The following is a 26,951-nucleotide window of genomic DNA, read 5'->3' as shown; positions in this document are numbered from 1 at the left end:
TGTCTGTTAGATCTATTTGGTCTAAAGTGTAGTTCCAATCCAGTGTTTGTTTCTTGATTTTCTGTCTAGATCATCTGTCCAGTGCTGAGAATGGACTCTTGAAGTCTCCAATCATTGCTTTATTGGAGTTGATCTCTCTCTTTAGATCTAATGGTATTTGCTTTATGTATCTGGGTGCTTTGGTGTTAGGTGCATATAGATTTAGAATTGTTATGTCCCCTTGTTGAATGGAACATTTTATCACTATATAATGACCTTTTTTGTCTCTTTTCACAGTTTTTTTTGGAGACAGGGTCTTGCTCTGTCACCCAGGCTTGAGTGCAGTGGCATGATCTCAGCTCACTGCAACCTACACCTCCCGGGTTCAAGTGATTCTCCTGCCTCAGCCTCCCAAGTAGCTGGGACTACAGGCATGCATCACCATGCCCAACTAATTTTTATATTTTTAATATAGATGGGGTCTCGCCATGTTGGCCAGGCTGGTCTTGAACTCCTGACCTCAGGTGATCTGCCCGCCTCGGCCTCCCAAAGTGCTGGGATTACAGGCGTGAGCCACCGCACCTGGCCCTCTTTTCACAGTTTTTGACTTAAAATCTGATTTATCTGATACAGGTATAGCTACTCTTGCTTACTTTATTTCTGTTTGAGTGAAATATCTTTTTCCATTCCTTTACTTTTAGTCTATATTATGTCTTTACAAGTAAAATGATTTTCTTGTTAGCAACCTATAGTTGGGTGTGTCATGTGTTTGGGAGGCCGAGCTGGGAGTTTTGCTTGAGCAGGAGTAGGCAACATAGTGAGAACCCATTTCTACAAATGAATACATAAATCATTTAAAAGCTACAGAGGGGGAAGAGATTACAGTAGACCCATTCAGCCAGGTTGTGTCTTTTAAGTAGGGGGATTTAATTGGTGTATATTCATGATTGATATCAATAGGTGAGGACTTCCTCTTGTCATTTTGATAATTTTTTTTTTTTTTTTGAGATGGAGTCTTGCTTTGTAGCCCAGGCTCGAGTGCAGTGGCACAATCTCGGCTCACTGCAAGCTCCGCCTCCCAGGTTCTCCTGCCTCAGCCTCCCAAGTAGCTGGGACTACAAGTGCCCGCCACCATGCCCAGCTAATGTTTTTTATTTTTAGTAGAGATGGAGTTTCACCATGTTAGCCAGGATGGTCTCGATCTCCTGACCTCATGATCTGCCTGCCTCAGCCTCCCAAAGTGCTGGGATTATAGGCATGAGCCACTGCGCAAGGCCTTTCTTTTTTTTTTTTTTTTTTTTGCATATTCATTCTTCCTTTTTTTCTCTCATTCAGCATTGTGGTTTGGTAGTTTTCTGTAGTAGTAACATTTGACTCTTCTTTTTCTCGTTCGTGTATCACAGTGGCCTGCGCTGTACAGCTTTGTAGTTATGGCGGCAGTGGTGGTGTAGGTTGTTAACATTATAATTCTGTGTGTTTTCATAATGGTGATTATTGGTTTCTTTTGCTTCCAGGTGCAGGACTCCCTTGAGTATTTCTTGTAGGGTCAGTCTAGTGGTGATTAATTTCCTATTTTTGCTTGTGTGGGAAAGACTTTATTTGTCCCTCATTTCTGAAGGATGGTTTTGCTGGGTATAGACTCTTGGCTGCTAATTTGTAAACTATCCTTCAGAAACGAGGGACAAATAAAGTCTTATAGATTCTTGGCTGCCAAATTTTTTTTTCTTTCAGTGCTTTGAACATATCCCATTCTCTCCATGCTGGTGAAATTTCTGCTGAGAAATCTGCTGCTAGTCTAATAGATACTCCCTTATATGTGACTTGATACTTTTCTCTTGCTGTTTTTTTAGAATTCTCGGCAGACCTACGTTTTCAGCTATTATTTTAATAAATAGGTTTTCTTTTTTTCTTTCTTTTTTTTGAGACAGTCTCACTTCATTACCCAGGCTGGAGTGCAGTGGTACAGTTTCAGCTCACTGCAACCTCTGCCTTCCAAGTGCAAGCGATTCTTGTGCCTCAACCTCCTGAGTAGCTGGAATTGCAGGTGCGCGCCACCCTACCCAGCTAGTTTTTCTCATATTTTTAGTAGAGACGGGGTTTCAAGCTCCTGACCTCAAGCGATCCACCCGTTTTGGCCTCCCAAAGTCTTGGGATTACAGGCATGAGCCAGCACACCCAGCCAAAACATAGGTTTTCTGTGCCTATTTTAATCTCTTCTCCTTCTGTAGCTTTTAAATGATTGATTGATTGATTGATTGCAGAGATGGGATCTCACTACATTGCCTAGGTTGGTCTTTAACTCCTGGGGTAAAGTGATCCTGCCACCTCAGCCTCCCAAAGTTCTGGCATTACAGGCATGAGTTACTGCACCCAACCTTCTGCAGCTCTTATAATATGAAAATTTATTCACTTTGTGGTGTCCCATAAGTCTTACAGGCTTTCTTCCTTTTTTTTTTCCTTCCCCTAAATGAGTAATTTCAAATATTCTATCTTGAAGTTCAGAGATTTTCTTTTGCTTGATCAAGTCTGCTGTTGAAGCTCTCTATTATGTATTTTTATTTTATTCATTGAATTCTTAAGCTGCAGAAGTTTTGTTTCTACTTAATAATATCTATTACTTTTTTGAATTTCTTATTCATATTGTTTTCCTAATTTCGTTGAATTTTTTATCTATATTTTCTTGTGTCTTTTCCCTCAAATCATCATTTTGAATTCCTTTTTAGGCAATTTATTGATTTCCTTTTCATTCGGACCTGTTGCTAGAGAGTTAATTATGTTCCTTTGGTGGTGTCATATATATTTGTTTTTTCATGTTTCTCGAATCCCTGTGTTGATGTCTGTGTACCTGTCTGGTGGAACAGTCATCTCATGTAAATTGTCTATAGTGGCTTTTGTGGAGATACACTCTCACCTGTAGCTGGATCTTAGTGTACTGGTAGGGAAGGGTGTGATGATTCTGTTTCCAGGTAGGTGCAATGGTATAGTCTCCATGAAGCTTCTTCAGCTGTATTCAACATCATCAATAACTGTAGGCACCTCAGTGACTTGTGCTGTAGAAGTTTGTGATAATGGATGCTGGTGGTGTAGGTTGTTAATGTCCTCAGTGGCAACGACTTTTGGGGCCCTCCTATTCTCATTTTTCCCATAATGGTGAGACTTAGCCAAGGGGATCCCTCTTGATGTCAGGTCTGACATGGCCTACAAGCACCTGCTGTGGTGCAGGCTTCCAGTTGCAGATGCGCATAGTAACTATGGGGCTGGAGTTCTAGGCTCAGGATCTCACAAACCTATTATGGTACTTGTGTCTTGCAGTGTGTGTTTACTGTCTGTGGCAAGATTGAATGTAGGTTGCCTATAGCACCAGGATCTATGACTCTGGTTGCTCCCTAGCAGCTTGTACCTAGCAGGCCAGTCTGTAGCTGTGATTATACACTTTGTGGGCAGGGCATAGCCCTGGTTTGAGTCCAGGAAAGAAGAGATGTTCTGGAGATTTGAGCCCAGAGCCCAGTGCATGGCAGTAATTTCGGAGCCTGAGCGAATAGGACTCAGTGGCGAGTTGGGTCACTGGGGATGGAGGTGTTGGTGAGTCTAGACCCTGCGATGGTGGGGCTTGGTGGTATCCCAGAGTCTGTGAGACCAGATGCAGCAACAGCAAGTACCTCAGAATGTTCAATCAAGCACAGCTGTCATTTGGGCCCTAGGAGGCAGGGAGCAGCACAGTGATGACTGCTCTGGGGAGAAGGGTGTCTCAGCAGCTCAGACTCTAGGGGGCTAGTCTAGCTCCAGGGAAGCAGGGTGCTAGAGTTGTTCGGCCTGTAGGCATAGTATCCCAGTTCAGCCTTTGATATTTCCCTGGGTTGTGAGTTACTGTGTTGGCTTAGCCCTGGAATGCACAGCTCCTCAACTTGGCCAAGGCATTGTTACCTGAAGGAGCAATGTGCTGCTTTATCTCATGCCCTGCAGGGTGTGACTTTTCCAGTAGGCCCAGGCACTGTTTCTTTGGGACACACGGCTGTACCAGTGCACTGTTTACTCAGGAGGCAGTGTGCAGTTTCAGGTTTTTGAAGTTGTATACCAGTAACATACTTATCATTTAAATGATGAGACTTATGATTTAAAAATTGGTACTGTGTCTGATAATGTGGATCTAATCTAATATCTGATAGTATATAGGTAATAACTAGTGATTTACTTTGTTTAATCACTTAATGTTTCTTCTAGTCCAAGTCAAGGTCCTTGTTGTACAGCACAGTGTGCATTCAAGTCAAAATCTGAGAAGTGTCGGGATGATTCAGACTGTGCAAGGGAAGGAATATGTAATGGCTTCACAGCTCTCTGCCCAGCATCTGACCCTAAACCAAACTTCACAGACTGTAATAGGCATACACAAGTGTGCATTAATGGGGTAAGCATTTAACTATATGTTTTTAAATTTAATTTTAGAAAACTTGTTTTTCAGAAGAATTATTGATGCTTAAAGCTACATAGTTAAAGTAATTAATCTTGGTCTCTGTTTAAGTAATATCCCTATCTATTCCCTCACAAAACTATGAGTATATTATGTAGCATTCAATTAACTACTAATTTGTTTTTCATCTTCCCATGTACATGTGGTTGATATTCTCTAGAGAAACATAGTTGTACAACTCGGCATGTGACTTGTCTATAATATTTAAGTTTTATAAAACAATATTTCAGTAGCCTAAATAAAAGAACTCCTTGGTCATCTTCTCTGAATTTGAAACCTTTAAAGCTTTTGTGGCTGAATATCACTTTGCTCTACATGAAGAAAATTTAATTTTTCTTGCTTTATAGAAGAGCCATAATAACCAACATAAAATCGATTCTCATCTAATCTATTTCTCTGCTTTTATTTCATTTTTTAAAGTTGCCATTCCTTTAAAAGATTTACTGTCTTACTTGGATTTACTGTTTTTCAATTTTTTTCAAATGTATTTAGGTAATTCAGTTTTGATACTCAACTCTGTTCGTTTTTCACTTTTATATCCATTTAAATATTTTGACATTGGAAGCTTATACTTGGCTGTCTGTTACTATAAACAATAGGTTTGACTGTATAGGGATTAAATAATTTGTCTTTTATTTTTCTTCTAGCAATGTGCAGGTTCTATCTGTGAGAAATATGGCTTAGAGGAGTGTACGTGTGCCAGTTCTGATGGCAAAGATGATAAAGAATTATGCCATGTATGCTGTATGAAGAAAAGTAAGGCTTTTAAAAGTACAAGAGTATAAAATTTGCCTCAAACTATTATTTTCTCCTAAATTTTAAGTGTTAAACTTTGACCTGTAGTTTGGCCAGATAGTTTCCAGCTCAATCTGTCCTCTTGAGGAGATTATAAATGTAGCATAGCATTATGTCTCTATCATTATGGTCTCTACGATGTTCTAAAAATCATAAACTAGACAAAACATTGCCAGCTTTACAGTAATAAATTACATAAACACTGTTAGACTTTAAGTCATTGTGGACACTAAATCAAGACTTTGCTGGTTGCTTGTTGACATTGTAACATTTAATGTGAATTACTAATGGCATTACCCAGCCTAACTAGAGAAGGTCTATATAACATGTTATGGTAATGATTTCAGACATTTTTTTTTCCCTCTTTATATTTCCCCAACTGGAAATCTGATCTTCAACTTATATTTGAATCTGATCTTCAGCTTATATTTGGCATTTCTTTTCCAGTGGACCCATCAACTTGTGCCAGTACAGGGTCTGTGCAGTGGAGTAGGCACTTCAGTGGTCGAACCATCACCCTGCAGCCTGGATCCCCTTGCAACGATTTTAGAGGTTACTGTGATGTTTTCATGCGCTGCAGATTAGTAGATGCTGATGGTCCTCTAGCTAGGCTTAAAAAAGCCATTTTTAGTCCAGAGCTCTATGAAAACATTGCTGAATGGATCGTGGTAAGTATAGTTTTTATTTACAAAGAAAACTTAAAGTGGTTTCATCTTAATTTTACTTGGCCAGAAGTCATCAAAGTTATGAGAAAACAACTTAACTATTTATATTAGAATGACTTTATATGAATATTTCTGGTTATTATTTCCTTCTGAAGTGATCAGAATAATGTGTATCATTCATAGATTGCTTGGTAGGTGATGGGAGTCATTCTGTTTTACTGCGCTCCTTAGTTCATCTCCTGGATGGGTTACTTCTTTTGGTGCATATAGGGCATTTTCATGGGACTTTAAAAAGGTTTTTGGTGTTGTTTTTCAAGACAACTTATTTGCCCAAATCATGGACTAATTGGTGATTTTTCCTGATCTTTCAGTATAATCTCTGGGTCTTCATCTTGTTTGTAATAGGAAATGTTGAACAGAGTAAGATCAGATACACAGCCTTTTGTAGATCTACTAATGATTATGGACGTTCATTCAGTAGTAATCCGCTGAATGCTTATTTTTAAGCCCACTTATCTCCAAGTTGTACAAACATGGAATTACCTGATGTTTTCTTAAAAGATTGTCAAGAATGACTGTCTCAGCTTACTTAACTGTTCATGCTTTAAAAGTGATTACATTAAAATATCTATAGGAAGCTTGCAGATGATATATTTGAGAATGTGCTATAATTGAACTGAAAGTAGTTTGCTTTGGTAATTGACTTATAACTCAGATTCCCCTTTCTCAGATTATTTGTGTGTGTGTGTGTGTGTGTGTGTGTGTGTGTGTGTGTGTGTGTGTGTGTGTGTTCAGGACTATGGATGCCTTAAAGCACAAAAGATGTTGTTTGGGATGTCACTCTTTTTTGATACTCTTCTAATAACATTCTAGAGTAAAAATTTTATAGTTACCTCCAGCATTTAAAATGATGTTTACCATTCCTAGGACACTGTAGGATATGTGGTTTTTAGATATGTAATAATCATGGAGTAGAAGGATTGTTGAAATTGGAATTTAGGAGATCTACGTAGGTTTCAAACCAAATACTTGAGCAGTTGACTTAACTTAGGTTTCCTTAAAACATGTTACTCTTTTTTTTTTTTTTTTTAATTCCTGTGCTTATTGCGTAGTAAGTTCTAGTAAATACCTGTCAAACTGAACTTCTCTTCTGGTACAGTGGTATAGTGGAAAGAGCACAGGTTTGAGAATCACATAAGGATTCAAATAATCTTTCTGGCATTTATCAATTCTATGACTTCAAGCAACTTACCTTTCTTGGCCCTTCTTTATTTTCAACTCAGCTTTTTTTTTTTCCCCCTGATTATATCTAATAAGAAAAGGTGAAATTTGGTATACTTGTCTACTATAGAGGACAGTGTATGCAGAAAAGGAAAGGGGATCTCAGAATTACGTTCTACTGAGTATATATTGTGCTAGATACTTTGGATTTTTGGGGTACTAAATCATATCTAAACATAGTATTTTTTCACTTTTCTCTGTTAGCTCTCATTTTGACTCTTTACATTATTTAGAATTTCAAGTGCTCATTTATTTTCACTTTAAAAATATCTAATAGACGTGATCTTCTAAGGATTTTTAAGACCTTTTCTCCTCATATTTTAGATGTGAGGATTAATGAAATGTTTCACAATGAATTGGCAACATGAAGTCTTTTCTTGTGCTCTAGAACTAATTAATCAGACACTTTCACGTTTATAGACATTGACTTTAAGTGTGTGTAGGGTAGAACATACCTTTATTTTATATCATCGTTGACAGTCATATGCCAGTCTTTCGAATAGCATGCTCATAATGTGTGAAGAATACCGCGAGGCTGTTGGTGCATTTGTGGGCATTAACCACATCAAGCAGTAAGATAATAAACATCCACTTCTTTGCAAGTTACTTGTCTCATTTGCTTATGTGCATAGTTTACTTGCATACCAGGGTTTATCATGTTAGCGAAGTGCCCTTGCAGTTAGTAATACAGATTATCAGGATGCTGTGGTGTAAGAAGCTGTGAAAGAAGTGAGGGGTTAGTTTCACTACTTTCCTTTCCAGTGGTGCCTGGTGGCCTTTTGTCTTCTTTCTGTGGTACACTATGGCAGCTTTTCTCCTCATGCAGGGTAGAGTAAGAAGAACTTTAACGGCCGGGCGCGGTGGCTCACGCCTGTAATCCCAGCACTTTGGGAGGCCGAGGTGGGCGGATCACAAGGTCAGGAGATTGAGACCACGGTGAAACCCCGTCTCTACTAAAAATACAAAAAATTAGCCGGGCGCGGTGGCAGGCGCCTGTAGTCCCAGCTACTCAGGAGCCTGAGGCAGGAGAATGGCGTGAACCCGGGAGGCGGAGCTTGCAGTGAGCCGAGATCGCGCCACTGCGACAGCGTGAGACTCTGTCTCAAAAAAAAAAAAAAGAGGAACTTTAACAATTTAGAACTTCAGTGCATGGGTTATTGACTGCTGCTACTGGTACCATGCAAACGATACTTTCTTTTTTGTGTTGACAACTATGTTTTGATTTTTCCAAATACATTTACTGTATTTGCTGAGTGCCTGATGTGTGTCTGGACAGGAGAAAATGATAAACATCCTTTGGATTTATCAAAGAGTCATCTAATTCTTGAAACGTTTAAGAGCATTCATCAGTGAATCTGTTGAGACCTTGTTTCGGCATCTCCTTTTTTTTAATTAGGGATTGAGGGCAGTGGTAATTCATTTCCAGTTTCTTCTACAGTTGATGTGTTCTGATTTTCTGTATCTTTCATGTTAGGTTTGACATTGTAGAAAACCACCTCTTACCTTGACTTTTATTTTTCAAATTTATTGTTGTGTTTCCCCTCCTTTTAAAAATCATTGCCTGATAATTTTGTGGCATTTTTCTTTTTAATTTGTATGGATTTATCAGGAGTTTGTATTTTTTTATTGCTAGTTTTTGAAGAGTCAAACACCTTCTCATTTTAAAATTAATTTCCACTGTCATATTTTGCTATAATTTTATGCATCTAAGTATTAAGTGTCTGGTATTCTTTATGAATGAAAGATTTAGAGCACTGTTTCCTAAATGCTTAACAGAACACTAGTCCCATTAGATGTTCTAAGGCTTCAATGGTCAAATGAATCTGGAAAACACCGCTCCATACTATAGACCTTTCTTGGAGATTCGTGAGAAGATTATAAGAAGTCCTGCAATAAGTAAATATTTTAAACTTCATTTTCCAAACTTACCTAACCCTAGACCCTTTTATCGTGAAAAGACTTAAGTCGTAAATATCCTTAGATGTCATTTGGGAAAATATTGATTAATAGCAGTAGTTCTCAATCCTGGTTGTATACCAGAATCACCCTGGGGTTTGGACTAATTAAATCAGAATCTCTTGGGTTTAAGTATCTGGGTCTTTCAAAACTCTCCAGTTAATTCTGATGAAGAGCCAGGGTTAAGAACCACTCATCTAGAACGGGGGTTGGCGAACTATGGCCCATGGGCCAAATCCAGCCCAGGCCAATTTCTGTGTGGCTCAGAAGCTAAGAACAGTTTTTACGTTTTTAAATGATTGAAAAAAAAATTTTAAATTATCAAAATAACAGTCTTTTAAAAGTCATATGAAATTCAAATTTCTGTATTGTTAAAATAACATTTTATTGTACCATGGCCACACCCATTTGTTTACACATTGTCTGTGGCTGCTTTGGCACTTTGAGTGGCTGTAACAGTGACTGTATGACCCCACCAAACCTAAAATGTTTATCTGCGCTTTTATGGGAAATATTTGCCAACTCCTGATTGAGAGCGATGATCTCAAAATGTAGGCCTGAGAAGTAGCATCAGCATCCCCTGGGAACTTCATAGAAATGCAAATTCTCAGGTTCCATTCCAGACCCACTGAGTCAGTGGTTGAGGGTGCATGCTAATAGTTTGTCTGCCTTTTTTTCAGTCTCTGCGATATGATGACTCCTTTTTAAAAAGACTTGTAACAGAAATTTTCCATTTTGTCATCCTGATATGTTGAAAATAGAAGGTGGTTTTCATTGCTTTGTGTAACAGGCCACATAGATAGCATAGCACTTATGAAACTTTAACAACAAAGATATAATATTATTGGAGGGTTTTTAGCATATAGTGAGGACACAGTATACATCTGCTAGATGAGTGAAGCAGATTTCTCAAATGTAATAATTTATATGGAAAAGAATAAAAATTATGCATATTAACTTTGAAACTGGAATGTTTTCGGGTTCCTGTTAGTGAGATTTTATCTTACTTGCCCTGGCTGAGCTTGAAGTAACCAAAAGTTTAGTAGCAAGTTGCTTTCTGCTTGGCAGATTGCTGTTGCTGCTGCTGCTAGTGGTGGTGGTGGGAGTTTGAAGGATAGGAGGAGTATATGGTCAAAGTCCGGACTGCCCCTATAGGGATGACATAATCAGTATCATGACAGGGAACTCAAGAATGCATTTGCTGAGAGTGAGCATTGTTCATCACTGGAGTATTCATTGAAAGGAGTATATGGTTGACTTTCTAGAGGTCTTTAAGAACAGTAGATTATCTTATGTCTGAAGAGACTTGAGTGCATGTGTTCCCTGTCCTCGCTCGTGCACTTTTTTTAGATGATACTTGCTTTATCGTTTTGTTACCATACAGGTTTTTTTTCTTTTTGTTTATATTTAGATTATCATATTAAATACTATTGTAATTAAGACATAATAAATTAGACTTTAATTTTGACTTTTTACTTTATTATTGGCTATGTTTAAGTGCCTGTATTAAACATCATCTCTCTGTTTCTTATGTAGAATTATTTTCTGAGTTGAAAACCTTCTTGAGTTTTTGAAAAATGGTTGGATGTCTTCTCTTTGTCCCTAAAGTTTTGCTTAACACCCTTATCTCTGAGATATAAGACCCTGGCACTCAGTTTACACTCAGTAACTGTTCACTGAATGAATGACAGCTCCCCTTTCATTCAGACTAACAGATGGGCAATTTGTGATCTTTTCTTTTGAGAGAAATGCATATTTTACATTTACTAGCCTAGTTAGTATTCCTTTCCCTGATTTTATAGTATGTTTAAAGGAGATAGCATGCAATTTAGCATTTAACTAATTCTCTTTTAAAAAGAAAAACTATCAAAGGTGGCTGTACTTACTCATGTTTTCAGATGCACTGTTGTTTTGTTTAGTTTTTCTTGCTATCTTCTGTCTGTTGCCATGTTCCATTTCACCACATGCTAAATTCACAAAAGCTACTATCATTGCCACTAAAACATCTCGAGCATTGGGCTTGTGATACATAGTTACCTGAAAAAATTTAGAGGAAAGCCAGGAATACTGTGCTAGAAGGAACTGGAAGTTCTCAAGGGCTTGAGTGCCATATTTTATTATATATCTGTTGATCTGAACTGGGACTAGGTTCTTTTTACCTTTGTTTTCTACAGTTTTAACCTCTATTAAATCTGGGCTTTCTGTCTCCAGTCTGCCTCTCTTACTGCCACAGTGTGTACTTCTGTGGTGCTTTATTTAAATCTATAGGCCAGGTACGGTAGCTTATACCTTTAATCTTAGCACTTTGGGAGGTTGAGGAGGGAGAATTGCTGGAGAACAGCAGTTGAAGACCGACCTGGACAACCTAGCAAGACCCTGTGTACGCAAATAAATAAATAAATGAATTTGCAGGGTGTGGCAGCATGTACCTTGTAGTCCCAGCTACTCAGGAAGATCACCACAGCCCAGGAGGGCAAGGCTGCAGTGAGCCGTGATTGCACCATTGCATTCCAGCCTGGGCGACAGAGCAAGACCCTGTCTTTTAAAAGAAAACAAAACAAACAAAAAAAAACAAAGTGTGCAGGTACTAAAAAGACTATCATTAAATATATCCAAACCAGTTTTACTGTCCTATCTCTGTTGTAATGGCCTTGTCACATTATTTGTATGTGTAGGCAATCTAGAAATAATAAATGAGCTGTTAGATATGTTTCAAGGTCAGTATTTGAATACTGACTTACTTGTAATAACTAGTTCAACAGGTATTGTGTTTGTTGGCTAGGTACTGAGGTAATAGGATATAAGTCCAGGGAGCTCACAGGTCAGTTTGGGATAGAGAACACAGGCCAGAGAAACGTATCTTCAGTCTGTATGCTGTTTTCACAGAACTAGGAGAACCTATTAGGAAAAGCCTTTAAGGCGGTAACGCCAGAACTAAGTTCTTTTTTTATTTATTTTTGAAATGGAGTCTCACTCAGCCACCTAGGCTGGAGTGCAGTGGCGTAATCTCAGCTCACTGCAACCACCGTCTCCCAGGTTCAAGCGGTTCTCCTGTCTCAGCCTCCCAAGTAGCTGGGATTACAGGCACCTGCCATCAGGCTTGGCTAATTTTTGTATTTTAGTACAGATGGGGTTTCACCATGTTGGCCAGGCTGGTCTTGAACACCTGACCTCAGGTGATCCACCCGCCCCAGCTTCCCACAGTGCTGGGATTACAGATGTGAGCCACCATGCCTGGCCAAGCTAAGTTCTTAAGAATTAGTAGAAGTAGAGAGTACAGAAATATTTTATGGGGATAGAGCCTGTGAAAAAGTCACAGAAGTATGAATTTTGCAAAACAAACATTTTTTTCTACTTTTTTTCTTTTGAAAAGTTTGATTATTCTTTCTTTAATTGGCAAAGTAATACATTCAAAAGTAGGCCTTTCCCCCCGGACCCCCAGTCTTTCCAGGATGGATTTCTTGTGTATTCTTCGAAACTGTCTATACCACTCTAAGGATATATACTTTTTAAAAAGGTGGAATCATATACACTTTGCTGTACTTTATCATGTGCTCAAGTTTTTGCTTTTGCTGTTTTTCCTGTCTCCTACATAATGGTCTGTCTTGGAAATCTTTGGTGGGAAGCATTCAAAGAAGGGTTTGACACAAAGGAATAACATGGTCAGTTCCATATTTTAGGTAGCCATAACACTGATGGCCATATTTTCATAAAAATGAAAGTAAAGATGAAGGAAGGAAATATATTCAAGATGATAATGACTTTAGGAATAGATCTGTATCTCCTGTACCCAACTTGCCCATCAACCTGAGAAAGCTAGTAGGAAAACTCTTAAGCCTTTGCACTCATGGATTGGCTCACATTAGAGGTGTTGCTACTTCCCCACCAGGTGTTTGGAAATGTACGGTTGTTGTCAAAGTAACTGAAGGGGCTCTACAGGCATTTGATGGATGGGGGCCAGAGATGCTAAACTGCATTACTCAAAATGGTCCCATACTGTTTTGACAGACTGAGAGTGGCCTTCTACCCTGTCTTACGATAAGTAGCAGGTCTGTTATTTGAGGATGAATAAAAACAAAAAACAATAGGAGTCTATGGAATATCTATATAATAAAGGAATGGGAACATCATCCTAAAGACTAACAAGGAGAACAGAACTCTGAACATGATTTTTATAGAAAAAAAAAAAAAATCTGACAGTCTCAAGAAGTGGCTTTTAAAAAGTAGATTGTAAAGTTTTAATTTCCAAGGCAGATTCAGCCCTGTCAGCATGTTTTTTACAGTCTACACATTGTTTTAAGAAATTTCTCACAAGTTTGCCAGCATTTAAAAATAGATTTTAAATAAAAATTCCAATATATTGCTTCTCTTGAAAAATCAGATCTTTAAGCAGTAAGGTTGAATTGCATTCCACCTTACCTGCCATGTAAGCTTCTTAGTTTGCAGTGCTTGCAATAACAAGCAATGTGAGGGACAACCATGATACAGTTTTTACAGATTGAACAATAAACATGAAAATAAAGAGAAGGAAGGTGATTGTGGGACTCTTCTGTACAGAAATCTAATCTGAGAATTAAACAAGACTGAGAAATGACACTCAAGTGTAAATCATTCCAAGTTTGATTTTAAAATTGAATAAATATATAAGTATGTGTGTGTGTGCATGTGTATGTATGTATGTATATATCTCTTTCCCTTTTTTGTTCCCTCTCCTTTTTTTGAAGCAGTTAATTCCTAAAGCCATTAGGTGAGCCCAAGCAAGGTAGGCATCCACGCCAAACACAGTGGCACAGAGCAGAGTGTTGGAACCTGACCAGGTTCAGAAGGTGTGGGATGGGGAAGACTACCAGTATGGGGTTTCAGAGCCCAAGCAGAGTGAGAAGTGCACCCCTGTGGAGGAATGACTGGCATGAGATGTCAAGAGTGCAAGTAGGATGAGGAAGGTGTCTACATAGGAGGGTTAGGACTAAAAGAAACCAAGGCTTTTTGGAGAAATGGCAGATTCCAAGGCTGGGGTAGGAAAAGAACAAGATAAATATGGAACTTCTTGTTCAGCCAGAAAGTAAGAAAGGGCTCAAAGAATGATGAGGACATGTTCAAAAAACACAATAATGTCAGTAACTGATTATATGTATATAAAATAGGAAACCATGAGGGAATAAGTAAATGAATACATTGAAAGTTTGATGAAGAACAGGATATTTACATACTTCCAAATTACGTCCCTCCAAAATATTCATTGTCTACAAAAGAGAAACAAGAATCATGGTAAAATTTGGCAGATAACACCTTAATCCAGTGATAAAGTTAACAACAGCAGTAATGAAATAAAAATCACGTGTTACCTGATAGGCTGCAGCGAGAACACAGCATCTGTGATATTCTTACCAAAGATGTGTGACCTGAATTTGATCACAAAGAAACACCAGAGAAACCCAAATTGAAGGACATTCCCATACAAAATAACTGCCCTGTAATCTTCAAAAGTATCAAGGTCATAAAAAACAAGGAAAGACTGGAATATTTCCAAATGAAAGGAGAGTAAAGAAACATGGTGGCTAAATATAGCACAAGATTCTGAACTGGATGGTATTGGGACAAATGGCAAAACCTGAATGGGGTCTGAGGATTAAATGTTAGTAATATATCAGCCCTGATTTCCTGATTTTGGTGATTGTCTTGTTATCTAGGAAGCCACCCTTATGTTGTAGAAATTATATGCTAAAATGTTCAGGAGTAACAGCATGGTGCTAGCAAGTTACTCTGAGGTGCTTCCAGATTTTTAAAAGGTTTTTGTTTTTGTTTGTTTGTTTGTTTGAGGTGGAGTCTCATTCTGTGGCCCAGGCTGGAGTGCAGTGGCGCAGTCTCGGCTCACTGCAACCTCTGCCTTCCGGGTTCAAGCGATTCTCCCTGCTCAGCCTCCTAAGTAGCTGGGATTACAGGCACCCGCCATCATGCCTGGCTAATTTTTGTGTTTTTAGTAGAGACCAGGTTTCACCATGTTGGCCCGGCTGGTCTCGAACTCCTGACCTCAGGTGATGCACCCGCCCCAGCCTCCCAAAGTGCTGGGAGCCACCGTGCCCGGCCTCAGGTTTTTAAAAGGTTTTTGAATTGTACTTGCAACTTTTCTTTAAGTTTGAGTTCAAAATAAAACAAATTTTTAGAAAGTAGGAAAGGCTTTATGTACACACAGAAAAAGTGGCTTGGGATATTTTGCCACAACGTGCCTTTTAATTTTAGCATTACTCTCATTAATGCTAAAATTAGCATTAGTATTACTTTAATTACATAAAGACTGCTGAAAAAAGTAAACGGTGTAGAAATGGTACCCAGTTTAAGTCCCTAAGTCATAGAAACAATCAGTAGTAACTATATATGTGTTACAATGATCTGTGTTAAATAAATGTAAAGGTTCAGTTTTAAAGTTGTAAATATTTTGTATGATGTTTATTAGTACATGTCTTAAAACAAAGTTTGAATATTTGGAATTGCAAAATATAATTTGAGACTAGACACATTAATTTTCCTATAAATTTATCAATAATTTTTGAAGGTTTTTCTGTTTGGCTAATTGATTTGTTTAATATAGTTCAGTTTAAAAGTGAAGTTTTGGTTTCTTCTAAGACTGGATGAACTTTGCCTGCTGCTAAAATATATATCTTCTTCCACTTTTCATATTTTAAATTAAAGATAGTTAATCTATAAACTAATGAATAAAATAAAGATATTATATATAATGTAATGAAAACTAGTGTACATAAAAAGTAATTTCATAACTAGTCCGAGTCTCAGATTCCAAATGAAATAGAAGAGGAAAAGGGTGTCTCAAAAGAGATAGAATTTCAGTCTTAACTTTGATAATTACAAAGCAATATAGGTTAAGGAGTAATTTTAAAATCTATTCACTAGTAGAATTTAAAGCAAGTTACATGCTTTCTAAGCCATGGAAAGTATAAACGCAAACAAAACATAGTCTGTAAGAGTAAGAGGAGATCCTTTTGTAGTTCATAAGTGTGATGATTGGGTTTGCACACTCTTATGTAAGATGTGCCTCCCTCAAACCTTGTTAGGGCATTGTCACATTACCCATTTGAGGGAGAAAAAAGAGTGAGGGGAAAACACAAAGGAAATATAAACCAGAAAATATTTAATAACGTGGGAAAATACAATATAGCTATATGCAAGATGACCCCAGTTTTGTATTTGTGTTCATGTGTATGACAAATGTCATTATATGTAGAAAAGAGACTGAAAAAAATCAGATTGAGCAGTCTCCTCTATGAGATGAAATTATGGGTGATTTCCATTTTCTCCTTTAAACTTTTTTTTTTAAATTTAAACAATATACATGTGCAAATATCTAACATATGTATACAACTCCTAAACAAATGTTCTTTAAAAATTACAATATACTGTGTTCTATTCTATCTTTTAAATACTATAAAAGATATTATAAAATATTTTGTAGATTTTTTTTTTCAGTGGAAAAATCTGTTTATTTCTAGGCTCATTGGTGGGCAGTATTACTTATGGGAATTGCTCTGATCATGCTAATGGCTGGATTTATTAAGATATGCAGTGTTCACACTCCAAGTAGTAATCCAAAGTTGCCTCCTCCTAAACCACTTCCAGGTAAGAATATTTGAGCAAGATACATGTTTGTGTAACTCAGAATTGTTTAGCAGGTAGAATTGAATTATAAATGAGTCTTTAATAACTAATGTTATAGTACTTTCTCCTTAAGAATGGGATTATTGGATGAATGATTTAGTTGATATTTGTGTGATTTTTGTCAATCCGGTCTGGCCAGTGACTGCTAAGTTAATACTAATTTATCTGAATGTCTGAATATTTAGAACTAAAAATTTTAAATTTTGCTTGGTATTTGTTTTCTTGGTTATCTATATACATATATATATTCTAACTATCTAACATCTATACATACATACACATATATATATATATTCTAACATCTTGTCATGATTATGGTAAACTACTTTAAAATTATTGATCTTTCTATTCTAATAGTTGTGCTTTTCATATTGTTGTCCTTCCTCCCCTTCCATCTTCCCTTCCTCCCACCCTCCCTTCCTTCTTTTTCTTTTTCTTTCTTTCACTATGTTGCCCAGGCTGTACTTAATCCAGAGCTCAAGCAATCCTCCCCGCCTGAGCCTCCTAAGTAGCTGGGACTGTGGGCACGTGCACTGCACCCAGCTCTTTTACTGTTTTTACTGTTTGTGCTCTTGAAATATTTTCTGGCACATAAGCTTATTTTCCCCCAGGGTGATGCTTATGGGGAAATACAGATCCCAGTCTGTGGGAAAGTCTTAGAGTAGAGGATTCATTCACCAGATAAGCATAGTCAAGTATTCTCCATTCCTGAAAACAACTCTTTAGTTCTGGTCTCCACCTTTTTCCTCTCAGGGAGACATAGCATGAGGAAGGACCCTCTTTAGATGAGCTGTGGGCATTGGAAGGAGAAAAGGATAGGAAATAAACCCTTCGTATTGTTTAGTCCCCTCTGTTTATCCCTCCCCCTCTCCAAGGTATTTGTAACTATTCTCTACAGGTGTGGGGACAGACATTGTCTGAGGGCAGCGGCAGGGGAGAACCAGAGCTAAATGACAGCAGTTCCCTCTCCTGCCACTCTCAGACTTCTCATAAAGTGTCTTGCCTCAGGCAAATCCACTACCTTACACAAAGTAGTTCAAAACTAGATTTCTTATGCTTTTTCCCTGTTTTCCCTCAGTTGTTCACCTGCATTTACCTGTCTGGAGCAAGATGGCCAATAGTCGTGCTAGGACAGTATCTTAGTGAGAATTAGAGAAAATTTGATTTTTATGTCATTGCTTTTCTTAAATGCACAATGTTAGTTAGCACTCTGGAACTTACGTTAGTATTTAAGGAAGTTCTAAGGGCCACATGACACTTTTTAGATACTGTTACCAATTGTTGTCTCATTCAGTGAAACATTTTATGTGTATATTAATTTCATTTTAAATAGCACCTTTAAAAGCTTAGAAAACTAGCTGTCATTTATTGAACTCTCACAAAAAGCGTTAAACATTTTTATATGAATTATATAATCTTTACAACAGGCTATATACATTAATTGTCATCCCTGTTTTACAGTGTAGGCATCTGAGTCTCAGGTTAAGGCGTTTGCTCAAAGACACTTAGTAATTCCCTCATATGGATTCCATCCACAGAATCTGTGATATTAATCTAGATTAATCTAATACGTGTGGCTGTTGAGCACTGAAATGTTGCTAGTTTCCATTGAAATGTGCTGTTTTAATTAAAATACATGCCAGAGTTTGAAGATTTAGTATAAAAAATGAAATATTTTGTTAGTAATTTTTTATATTGATTACATATTGAAATAACACTTTGGCTGTGTTAATTTAAATAAAATAAAAAATATTATTAAAATTATTTCACCTTTTAAACTTTTTTGTTATGGCTATCAGAAGATTTTAAATTACATTGGTGGCCCATATTATTGGACCAGCACTGAACTAAAACCTTTCTTATTGAAACAGCAGCTTTGCTTTTAAAGATTGAAAAGCTCATGATAAATAAATCTGTTTTGCTTTTGTTTGTGGCTCACAGGCACTTTAAAGAGGAGGAGACCTCCACAGCCCATTCAGCAACCCCAGCGTCAGCGGCCCCGAGAGAGTTATCAAATGGGACACATGAGACGCTAACTGCAGCTTTTGCCTTGGTTCTTCCTAGTGCCTACAATGGGAAAACTTCACTCCAAAGAGAAACCTATTAAGTCATCATCTCCAAACTAAACCCTCACAAGTAACAGTTGAAGAAAAAATGGCAAGAGATCATGTCCTCAGACCAGGTGGAATTACTTAAATTTTAAAGCCTGAAAATTCCAATTTGGGGGTGGGAGGTGGAAAAGGAACCCAATTTTCTTATGAACAGATATTTTTAACTTAATGGCACAAAGTCTTAGAATATTATTATGTGCCCCGTGTTCCCTGTTCTTCGTTGCTGCATTTTCTTCACTTGCAGGCAAACTTGGCTCTCAATAAACTTTTACCACAAATTGAAATACATATATTTTTTTCAACTGCCAATCAAGGCTAGGAGGCTCGACCACCTCAACATTGGAGACATCACTTGCCAATGTACATACCTTGTTATATGCAGACATGTATTTCTTATGTACACTGTACTTCTGTGTGCAATTGTAAACAGAAATTGCAATATGGATGTTTCTTTGTATTATAAAATTTTTCCGCTCTTAATGAAAAATTACTGTTTAATTGACATACTCAGGATAACAGAGAATGGTGGTATTCAGTGGTCCAGGATTCTGTAATGCTTTACACAGGCAGTTTTGAAATGAAAATCAATTTACCTTTTTCTTATGATGGAGTTGGTTTTGATACTCATTTTTTTCTTTATCACATGGCTGCTACGGGCACAAGTGACTATACTGAAGAACACAGTTAAGTGTTGTGCAAACTGGACATAGCAGCATATACTACTTCAAAGTTCATGATGTAGATGTCTGGTTTCTGCTTACGTCTTTTAAACTTTCTAATTCAATTCCATTTTTCAATTGATAGGTGAAATTTTATTCATGCTTTGATAGAAATTGTGTCAATGAAATGATTATTTTTATTTGTAGCCTACTTATTTGTGTTTTTCATATATCTGAAATATGCTAATTATGTTTTCTGTCTGATATGGAAAAGAAGAGCTGTGTCTTTATCAAAATATTTGAAGAGTTTTTTCAGCATATCATCACTGATCATTGGTAACCACTAAAGATGAGTAATTTGCTTAAGTAGTAGTTAAAATTGTAGATAGGCCTTCTGACATTTTTTTTCCTAAAATTTTTAACAGCATTGAAGGTGAAACAGCACAATGTCCCATTCCAAATTTATTTTTGAAACAGATGTAAATAATTGGCATTTTAAAGAAAGAGAAAGCAAAAACATTTAATGTATTAACAGGCTTATTGCTATGCAGGAAATAGAAGGGGCATTACAAAAACTGAAGCTTGTGACATATTTATTGCTTCTGTTTTCCAACTACATCACTTCAATTAGAAGTAAAGCTATGATTTTCCTGACTTCACATAGGAGGCAAATTTAGAGAAAGTTGTAAAGATTTCTATGTTTTGGGTTTTTTTTTTTTTTTCCTTTTTTTTTTAAGAGTATAAGGTTTACACAATCATTCTCATAATGTGACGCAAGCCAGCAAGGCCAAAAATGCTAGAGAAAATAATGGGATCTCTTCCTTGTAAACTTGTACAGTATGTGGTGACTTTTTCAAAATACAGCTTTTTGTACATGATTTAGAGACAAATTTTGTACATGAAACCCCAGATAGACTATAAATAATTCTAAACAAACAAGTAGGTAGATATGTATGTAATTGCTTTTAAATCATTTAAATGCCTTTGTTTTTGGACTGTGCAAAGGTTGGAAGTGGGTTTGCATTTCTAAAATGGTGACTTTTATTCTGCAAGAGTTCTTAGTAACTTCTTGAGTGGTAGACTTTGGAACATGTAAATTTTTTGCTTGTAATGTTATCCTGTGGTGGGGTTTTGGCAGGTACATACACTGCCCTATTTTATTTTGAGTCTAAGTTAAATGTTTTCTGAAAAGAGATACATGCACTGAACTCTTTCCACTGCGAAACAAGATGTGGTAAAATAAAAGGATCAAGAAAAATGAGATCTAATACTACTGTCAGTTTTAATGTCCACTGTGTTTTATACAGTATCTTTTTTTGTTCACTTTGGAAATTTTTACTAAAAATTGCAAAAAATAAAGTATTGTGCAAAGATGTAAGGTTTTTTGAAACTTGAAATGCATTAATAAATAGACTTGATTAAATCAACTTGAAGGTTCTATACTCTTTGAACTTGTGAGAACTATCACAGGAAGCTTCCCACAAGGCAGGTTTTCTTACAGTTGTCTCTTCCTACAAAAGTATAGATTATCTTTATCTTAACACCCAACTAATCTCAACTGCATTACGTTGTTTCTAATTAATATTCAGTGCTTGTCTTGGTGGAAGAGGTGAGTCATTTTGAAAACTTATGGTCTTGTTTATATGTGTTTTTCAAAGTTTTTAATGCTAAGTACCTCATTTATTTTAAAAAGCCTGGTATAATGATACGTCTATTTAAAATTTTGAGCCAGCATTTTTCTGTTCATAGCAAATGTGGAGAGAATTGACATTTCAGTGTTACCTAGAAAAGGAATTCTAAGCCCATAATAGTTCCCTGCATGGGGTAATCTGCTTCAAATTCTTTTTTCGGTCAAGGTTAGCTATACTTGTTGAATGAGTAAAAATGTAATACTTTGTGAATTACTTTGTTAATTTAGGAGCATCAAATGTATATTATGTTTAGTTATTTATGAAACTCAATATTGATTAATTTGGGTAATTATAAATTAGTTATTTTTACTTACAATCGAATGCTTAAATTCTGTTTATAGTCCATCCTCTCTCCCTCCCTCTCTCCCTCCCCAGTTTTACAAATTCAGACACCAATTCACAGACAAAATCAGAAATAAGATAAATTTATTAACTGCTTCTGGATTTAGCATTCCCTGTAGTGTCAGCCAATGTCATGTGGTTTGGGGAAGCATTTATTTAAGTAAATGACAACTTTCTCTGATCAGTATTGTTTTGTGAGGTGTCTTCAACACTTTGTGCTTTGGGTACTTTGTTTTTGTCACAGTCTTAGAATAGTGAAATCTGATTTGTCCAAGCTGAGCAAACTACTCGACCCTAAGTCCTTGTATTTGTCCCTGTAGTAAGACCTAATTATTATTATTTCTCAAAGCTGTCCTTGGCAGCTGTGAAATTTCAGGGGCTTGTGCATGAGAATATTTTCCTATTAAGTATTTCTAATTGAAAGTATCAGAGTGTCAAGCATTACAAACCTGGACAGTTCAGTTTCAGGAGTACCAGAAGAGATATTCATTATCCGTATTTAAAGGGTTAAGGTCTCCCAAAACCAGGGTGCAAGCCAGATGTAGTTTTAAAGCAGCTGCCAGGGACAGTTCATCTTTAGAGAAGTCACTAAAGTTGTAACAAATTTTAGTTTCCCCAAAACCACTTTGACCTTCTTAGAAACTAGAAAGATGATTGGTTTGCCCCGCAGAAGACAACTTCAGTTTCGGCATCTCTCGTGTTATGTTCTTCATTAAAAACAACTTCCATTTGATATACTTTTCCCTTTATTACCTGTTTAGTTTTTTCACTATTGTTTCTGTATTCAACTCTTTATATGATTAGGATGCAAATTTAGCCCTTCTGTTTTATATTGCTATATTGTTTGTGTGTCTTAGATATATACATACATGTACTATTTTCAGTAGAAATTCGTGTATTTTATAATTGATAAGCTCTTCCGAGCATCTCTTGTCCTATAAAAAGCAACAGGATGCTAGGTAGAACGGAGAGTTCAGCAAAATGCTGATTAGTTTTTGGTTTTTCCTGAAATCTACACTAAAGTGATAGGGTGTGGGGGTAATCCAACAGGGACAAGGTGAATTGAACAAGAACAAAATTTTGGAAACTTGGAAGCAGATGAAGGAGTACTATGGATTTGGGAGACCCAGGGAAGTCAAATCCTAAACCTGCAGTGGGAACACAAGAGAATGGTGTAGTTTGCACTGTTAAGATTTGGGTACCTGGCAGGGCTGGGCGCGGTGGCTCACACCTGTAATCCCAGCACTTTGGGAGGCCGAGGCGGGTGGATCACTTGAGTTCAGGAGTTCGAGACCAGCCTGGCCAACATGGTGAAACCCTGTCTCTGCTAAAAATGCAGCTGGGCGTGGTGGCACATGCCTGTAATCCCAACTACTCAGGAGGCAGAGGCAGGAGATTTCTGAACCCAGGAGGCAGAGGCTGCAGTGAGCCACGATTGCGCCATTGTACTTCAGCCTGGGTGACAGAGCAAGAAAAAAATGGGTATCTGGCCTTCGTGACTTTTTTCCATGTGTGTAACAAAAACAATATGCACACTTTTGTAACCCACCTTTCTTATTTAACAGTACATTAATATTGTATATCACATTAATTACTGTGAATATTTATATGGATGCATTGTATGTTTTAATTAACCAATTTCCCGTTGTTTGGACATTTAGGTTCCACATTATTTATTATTTTAAACAATTCTAAAGAATTTTAGACGATTCTTAGGAAAATCCTCAGCCTAATAATAAAATTAATTCCTAAAAGTGGAATTGTTGGGGTAAAGGTTTTTTGAGGGTCATTGATAAAAATGATGGTACTGTCTCCCAGATAGATGTACCAAGTTATACTCCCACAATTAAAATATATATATATATATATAAAAAAATCAGAGTCCCATCCTTAGAAATCCACATATATGCAGCCACATGAATTTGTTGGAAACAGTAATAGAAGACTCATGCTTAATTAAGTTGATTAGCTTTAGACATAATTCAAATGAAAGTCAAATTGAGTACCCTAATTGTGGTCTCTAAGTACCATTTTTCTTCAAGGGAAGCAGACTCCTTTGGATAAATCACTAATTCCCCTGTAAGAAAGAAATGTACAAGGAGAGCCTGGGAAACGTTCTTTTGTACCAGATCAGAAAGATTCAGGAGGCACCTTAGAAGTTACCACTGGCCAAAGCTGAGATAACTTTAGCATCGGCAAGGATAGTATCTGCAAGAGATTGAAACTCATAGGATTATGTTGAACTCCATGAGTTAATAATGGTAGTGGACAGAATTATAGTCACCGTTGGGATATGCTTTTAAAGACATTCCAGGTGATAAGAGAAATGATAGAATTAGGATATCACCAGTTTACCCCCCAACAATTAATGGATCTAGACAATAATCACCAGTGACTGCTAACCTCACCAAGAGAACAATCAGATTTTGTGCCTCCTAATGGAAGGACATATACCACCTGTGAAGCAGTTCTGCCAAAAATCACATCTGATCATGATGAAGCCTCCGGATCTAACTATCCCTTCATTAGAAAAAAGGGGACAGAGGGACAAATAATATACAAGGGACTCAATCAGCAAAATCCACACTCTGGAAAACTACAAGACAAATGGCCCTGCTGCTTCAACAACAGAAATGCAAAGAGAAAAGACAACAATGGGTTAAAGGAGACTTTAAGAGATATATCTATCAAGACAATTTATGGACTTAATTTGGATACTGATTTGAACAAACTGTTGAGACCATTGGAAAAATGTGAAAAGTGGATATTTGATATTAAGGTTTTTAATTATGTTTGGGTGTGATGATGGTATTGTTACTTTTTTTAAAAGACCCCTTTTAGAGATGCAAATTGAAACACTTAAAAATGAAATATGTGTAAGTTTTTGTTTAAAAATAAGGATTGAAGTTGGCTAGTGTGTTTGGATATAGTTGAAACAGGATTGGCTGTGAGCTGATAATTATTGAAGCTGGGTGATAGGCACTAGGGGATTTATTATGCTATTTTCTCTACCTGTGTTTATATTTGAAATTTTTCATAAAAGTTTTTAAAATGTGGCCGGGCATGATGGCTCCCGCCTGTAATCCCAACACTTTGGGAGGCCAAGGTGGGAGGATCACTTGAACTCAGGAGTTAGAGACCCGCCTGGGCAAAATAGTGAGACTCTACATCTCAAAGAAAAAAAAAAGTGTTTTAAATGTGAATCAAATTCATATAGAAGCTGATTCGTTACTGTTTTTATTTTAGCAGTAATTCATGATAATGACCTGTATTCATAATGATTTTCATAATGATTGTTTTAGTGGAATTAAACTTGAACCAGTCAAGCTAACATAATTAATTATATTCTGCTCCAGTTACAATGAATAATTAATTGATTTCAACTGCTAGGGTGAACTCTTGAAGCTATCAGTCATCCAGCAATCTTAGCAAGCAAGCCATTGGTTCCCTGTTTGCTTTCTCTCTCTCTCTCTCTCTCTCTCTCTCTCGTAGGGCTTGCTAACTACTTAAGTAAAATATTTGTTTTCTGTTAAACATGTCAGGGAGTATGGTCAGCTTATCCACATTAAGCCTATGTGTCCCAAGTTGGAGTAAATGTTAAGTAACTCAGTACAGTAAACTAGATTCTTCTACCCTTTCTTGTTTAAATGATCATGTTCCCTGGAGGTGGAAATAGATCTTTAAAAAGATATCCTGTGGTTGTTTGTTCTCAGTGTAAAAAAATGAGAATAATTTGATAGAGTGTAGGTTGTCTTATATAAAAAAAAGTGCTTCCATTTGCATGAATTTTAGAAAAATCACTTTGGAAAAATGAAGGCTATGTGGTTATAGTGAACACATTAAGCAATTTTATTGTTTGTTTAAAATGAATATTTTATTATTTTCTTCCCTTGCCCTTTGGGTATGGGAGTTAGCCTTAGTATTTCTAAATACAACAGGCCAGTTTTTATAAATTAAGGTGTCGATATATTCTTAATTATTTAGTTTTGTGATTGTGGTTAGTTTTCATTTTTCTTAAGCACTTACTAGTAGCATCTGTAATTAAGTGAACTGACCTATTAACTGTTTTCCTCTTTCTCCTCTTTTCCTCCTCCTCGAAATATATCAGAGCATGTTTGGAATTCTTTGGCTCTTACGGTGTGCATTTGCTGATATGCATTGACCAGTTACCTTACTCACGGGGTAGATACTTCTTATGCACTTGATTGTGCCAGGGCCTTGGCTAGATGATAAGAATACAGTAGTGAACTTAACAGTGTCCCTGCCCTGGTGGAGCTTATGGTCTTGTAGGTGAGACAGATACCAGATAATCATGTGAATAAATGTACAATTCCAGCTGTGCTACATGCCGAGGGGGAGGTTTTTGGTGATCCAAGAGCTGATAATGCAGAGATAGGACTGAGAAAGGAGGGTGGGACGTTGTCACAGCTGATAATGCAGAGATAGGACTGAGAAAGGAGGGTGGGACATCAGGAAGGTCAGAGAATTCCTTATGAAAGTGATGCTTGAGTCAAAGTCTGATGGATGAAGAGAGTTTAAATAGGTTACATCGAATTTTTAATAATGTCGATTGGTGACATACTGGGCAATGATAGCTGATTTTTCTTTGGGGAAAGGTATGTCAGCTAGTCATTCAGATTCCTTTATTTTTTAATGATTTTTCATTTTTTTGCTTTGCATTGTATTCATTTGCTGAAGAGCTGGCTTGTACTTTGGCAGATGTCATACTTGGTTAGTCTCCTTAGGATACTAGCCTAACAGTCTGGGAGTTGTCAAAGGCACTTTGCTTTTCAGACCTGGGCCTCTGTATCATGACTATCGTAAATTTAGAATTAAGACACCTGCTCGCCTCCTACCAGGATGAATGAGGTGTCCCTGTGATCTGCTGCCCCCTGGAATTCTCTACATCTTTCTCTCATAGCACACACCATATTACAATATAATCCTGCCTCATCTAAGCCCAACTTTTGAGAGAATCATTTACACTCAGTGGCTACTTCAGCTCCCATTCACTTGTCAGCCTGCTGCAGTTTTTCACAGCCCCCAAAGGACTGCAGTCCATACCTTCAGGGAGCTCAGACTCTAGCGGAAGGAAAGAAACCAGCAGGTACAGTACACAGGGGTTTGTGTTGGAAACTCTGCAAGCACAGGATGCCCTGGTAGCTCAGAGGAAGTGCACGTCGAGCATGGTAGGTAGGTAGTGGGTAGAGCCAAGATGACTTCCCAGAGGAGAAAAGCTGGAGCTGAATTTTGGAGTTTCGGTAAAAGTTTGCTGTAACTAGTTCAAGTTGCTGTCGCAAGCTTTTAGAAATGATGTAACCATGGGGCAGTTG

General features: G+C 37.2%; 1 protein-coding gene and 1 non-coding gene across 3 annotated transcripts in view; both read left to right on the top strand.

Moving 5' to 3' along the window:
- The window catches only part of LOC116272435 (disintegrin and metalloproteinase domain-containing protein 10-like), a 32,500-nt gene extending 11,488 nt beyond the window's left edge, over nucleotides 1–21,012 (top strand). Inside the window, exons 3-7 of one of the 2 annotated variants that reach the window (XM_031661189.1) lie at nucleotides 4,201–4,384; nucleotides 5,095–5,203; nucleotides 5,690–5,910; nucleotides 16,650–16,776; nucleotides 18,757–21,012. In XM_031661189.1, coding sequence (XP_031517049.1) covers nucleotides 4,201–4,384; nucleotides 5,095–5,203; nucleotides 5,690–5,910; nucleotides 16,650–16,776; nucleotides 18,757–18,851 — 736 coding nt within the window. In that variant the 3' untranslated portion in view covers nucleotides 18,852–21,012. Of the gene's footprint in view, nucleotides 1–4,200; nucleotides 4,385–5,094; nucleotides 5,204–5,689; nucleotides 5,911–8,964; nucleotides 9,429–16,649; nucleotides 16,777–18,756 lie in introns of those variants that run through there. The other variant, XM_031661190.1, reaches the window with a different exon arrangement.
- On the top strand, nucleotides 16,137–16,240 carry LOC116272436. Its single transcript, XR_004181115.1, has one exon. It is a non-coding gene; the product is annotated as a small nucleolar RNA U13 (small nucleolar RNA).
- Nucleotides 21,013–26,951: the final 5,939 nt, after the last annotated feature.

The sequence above is a fragment of the Papio anubis genome, unplaced genomic scaffold (genome assembly GCF_008728515.1).
Source record: "Papio anubis isolate 15944 unplaced genomic scaffold, Panubis1.0 scaffold104, whole genome shotgun sequence".
NCBI classification, from domain to species: Eukaryota; Metazoa; Chordata; class Mammalia; order Primates; family Cercopithecidae; genus Papio; species Papio anubis.
This window is presented reverse-complemented; position numbering and strand designations above follow the sequence as displayed.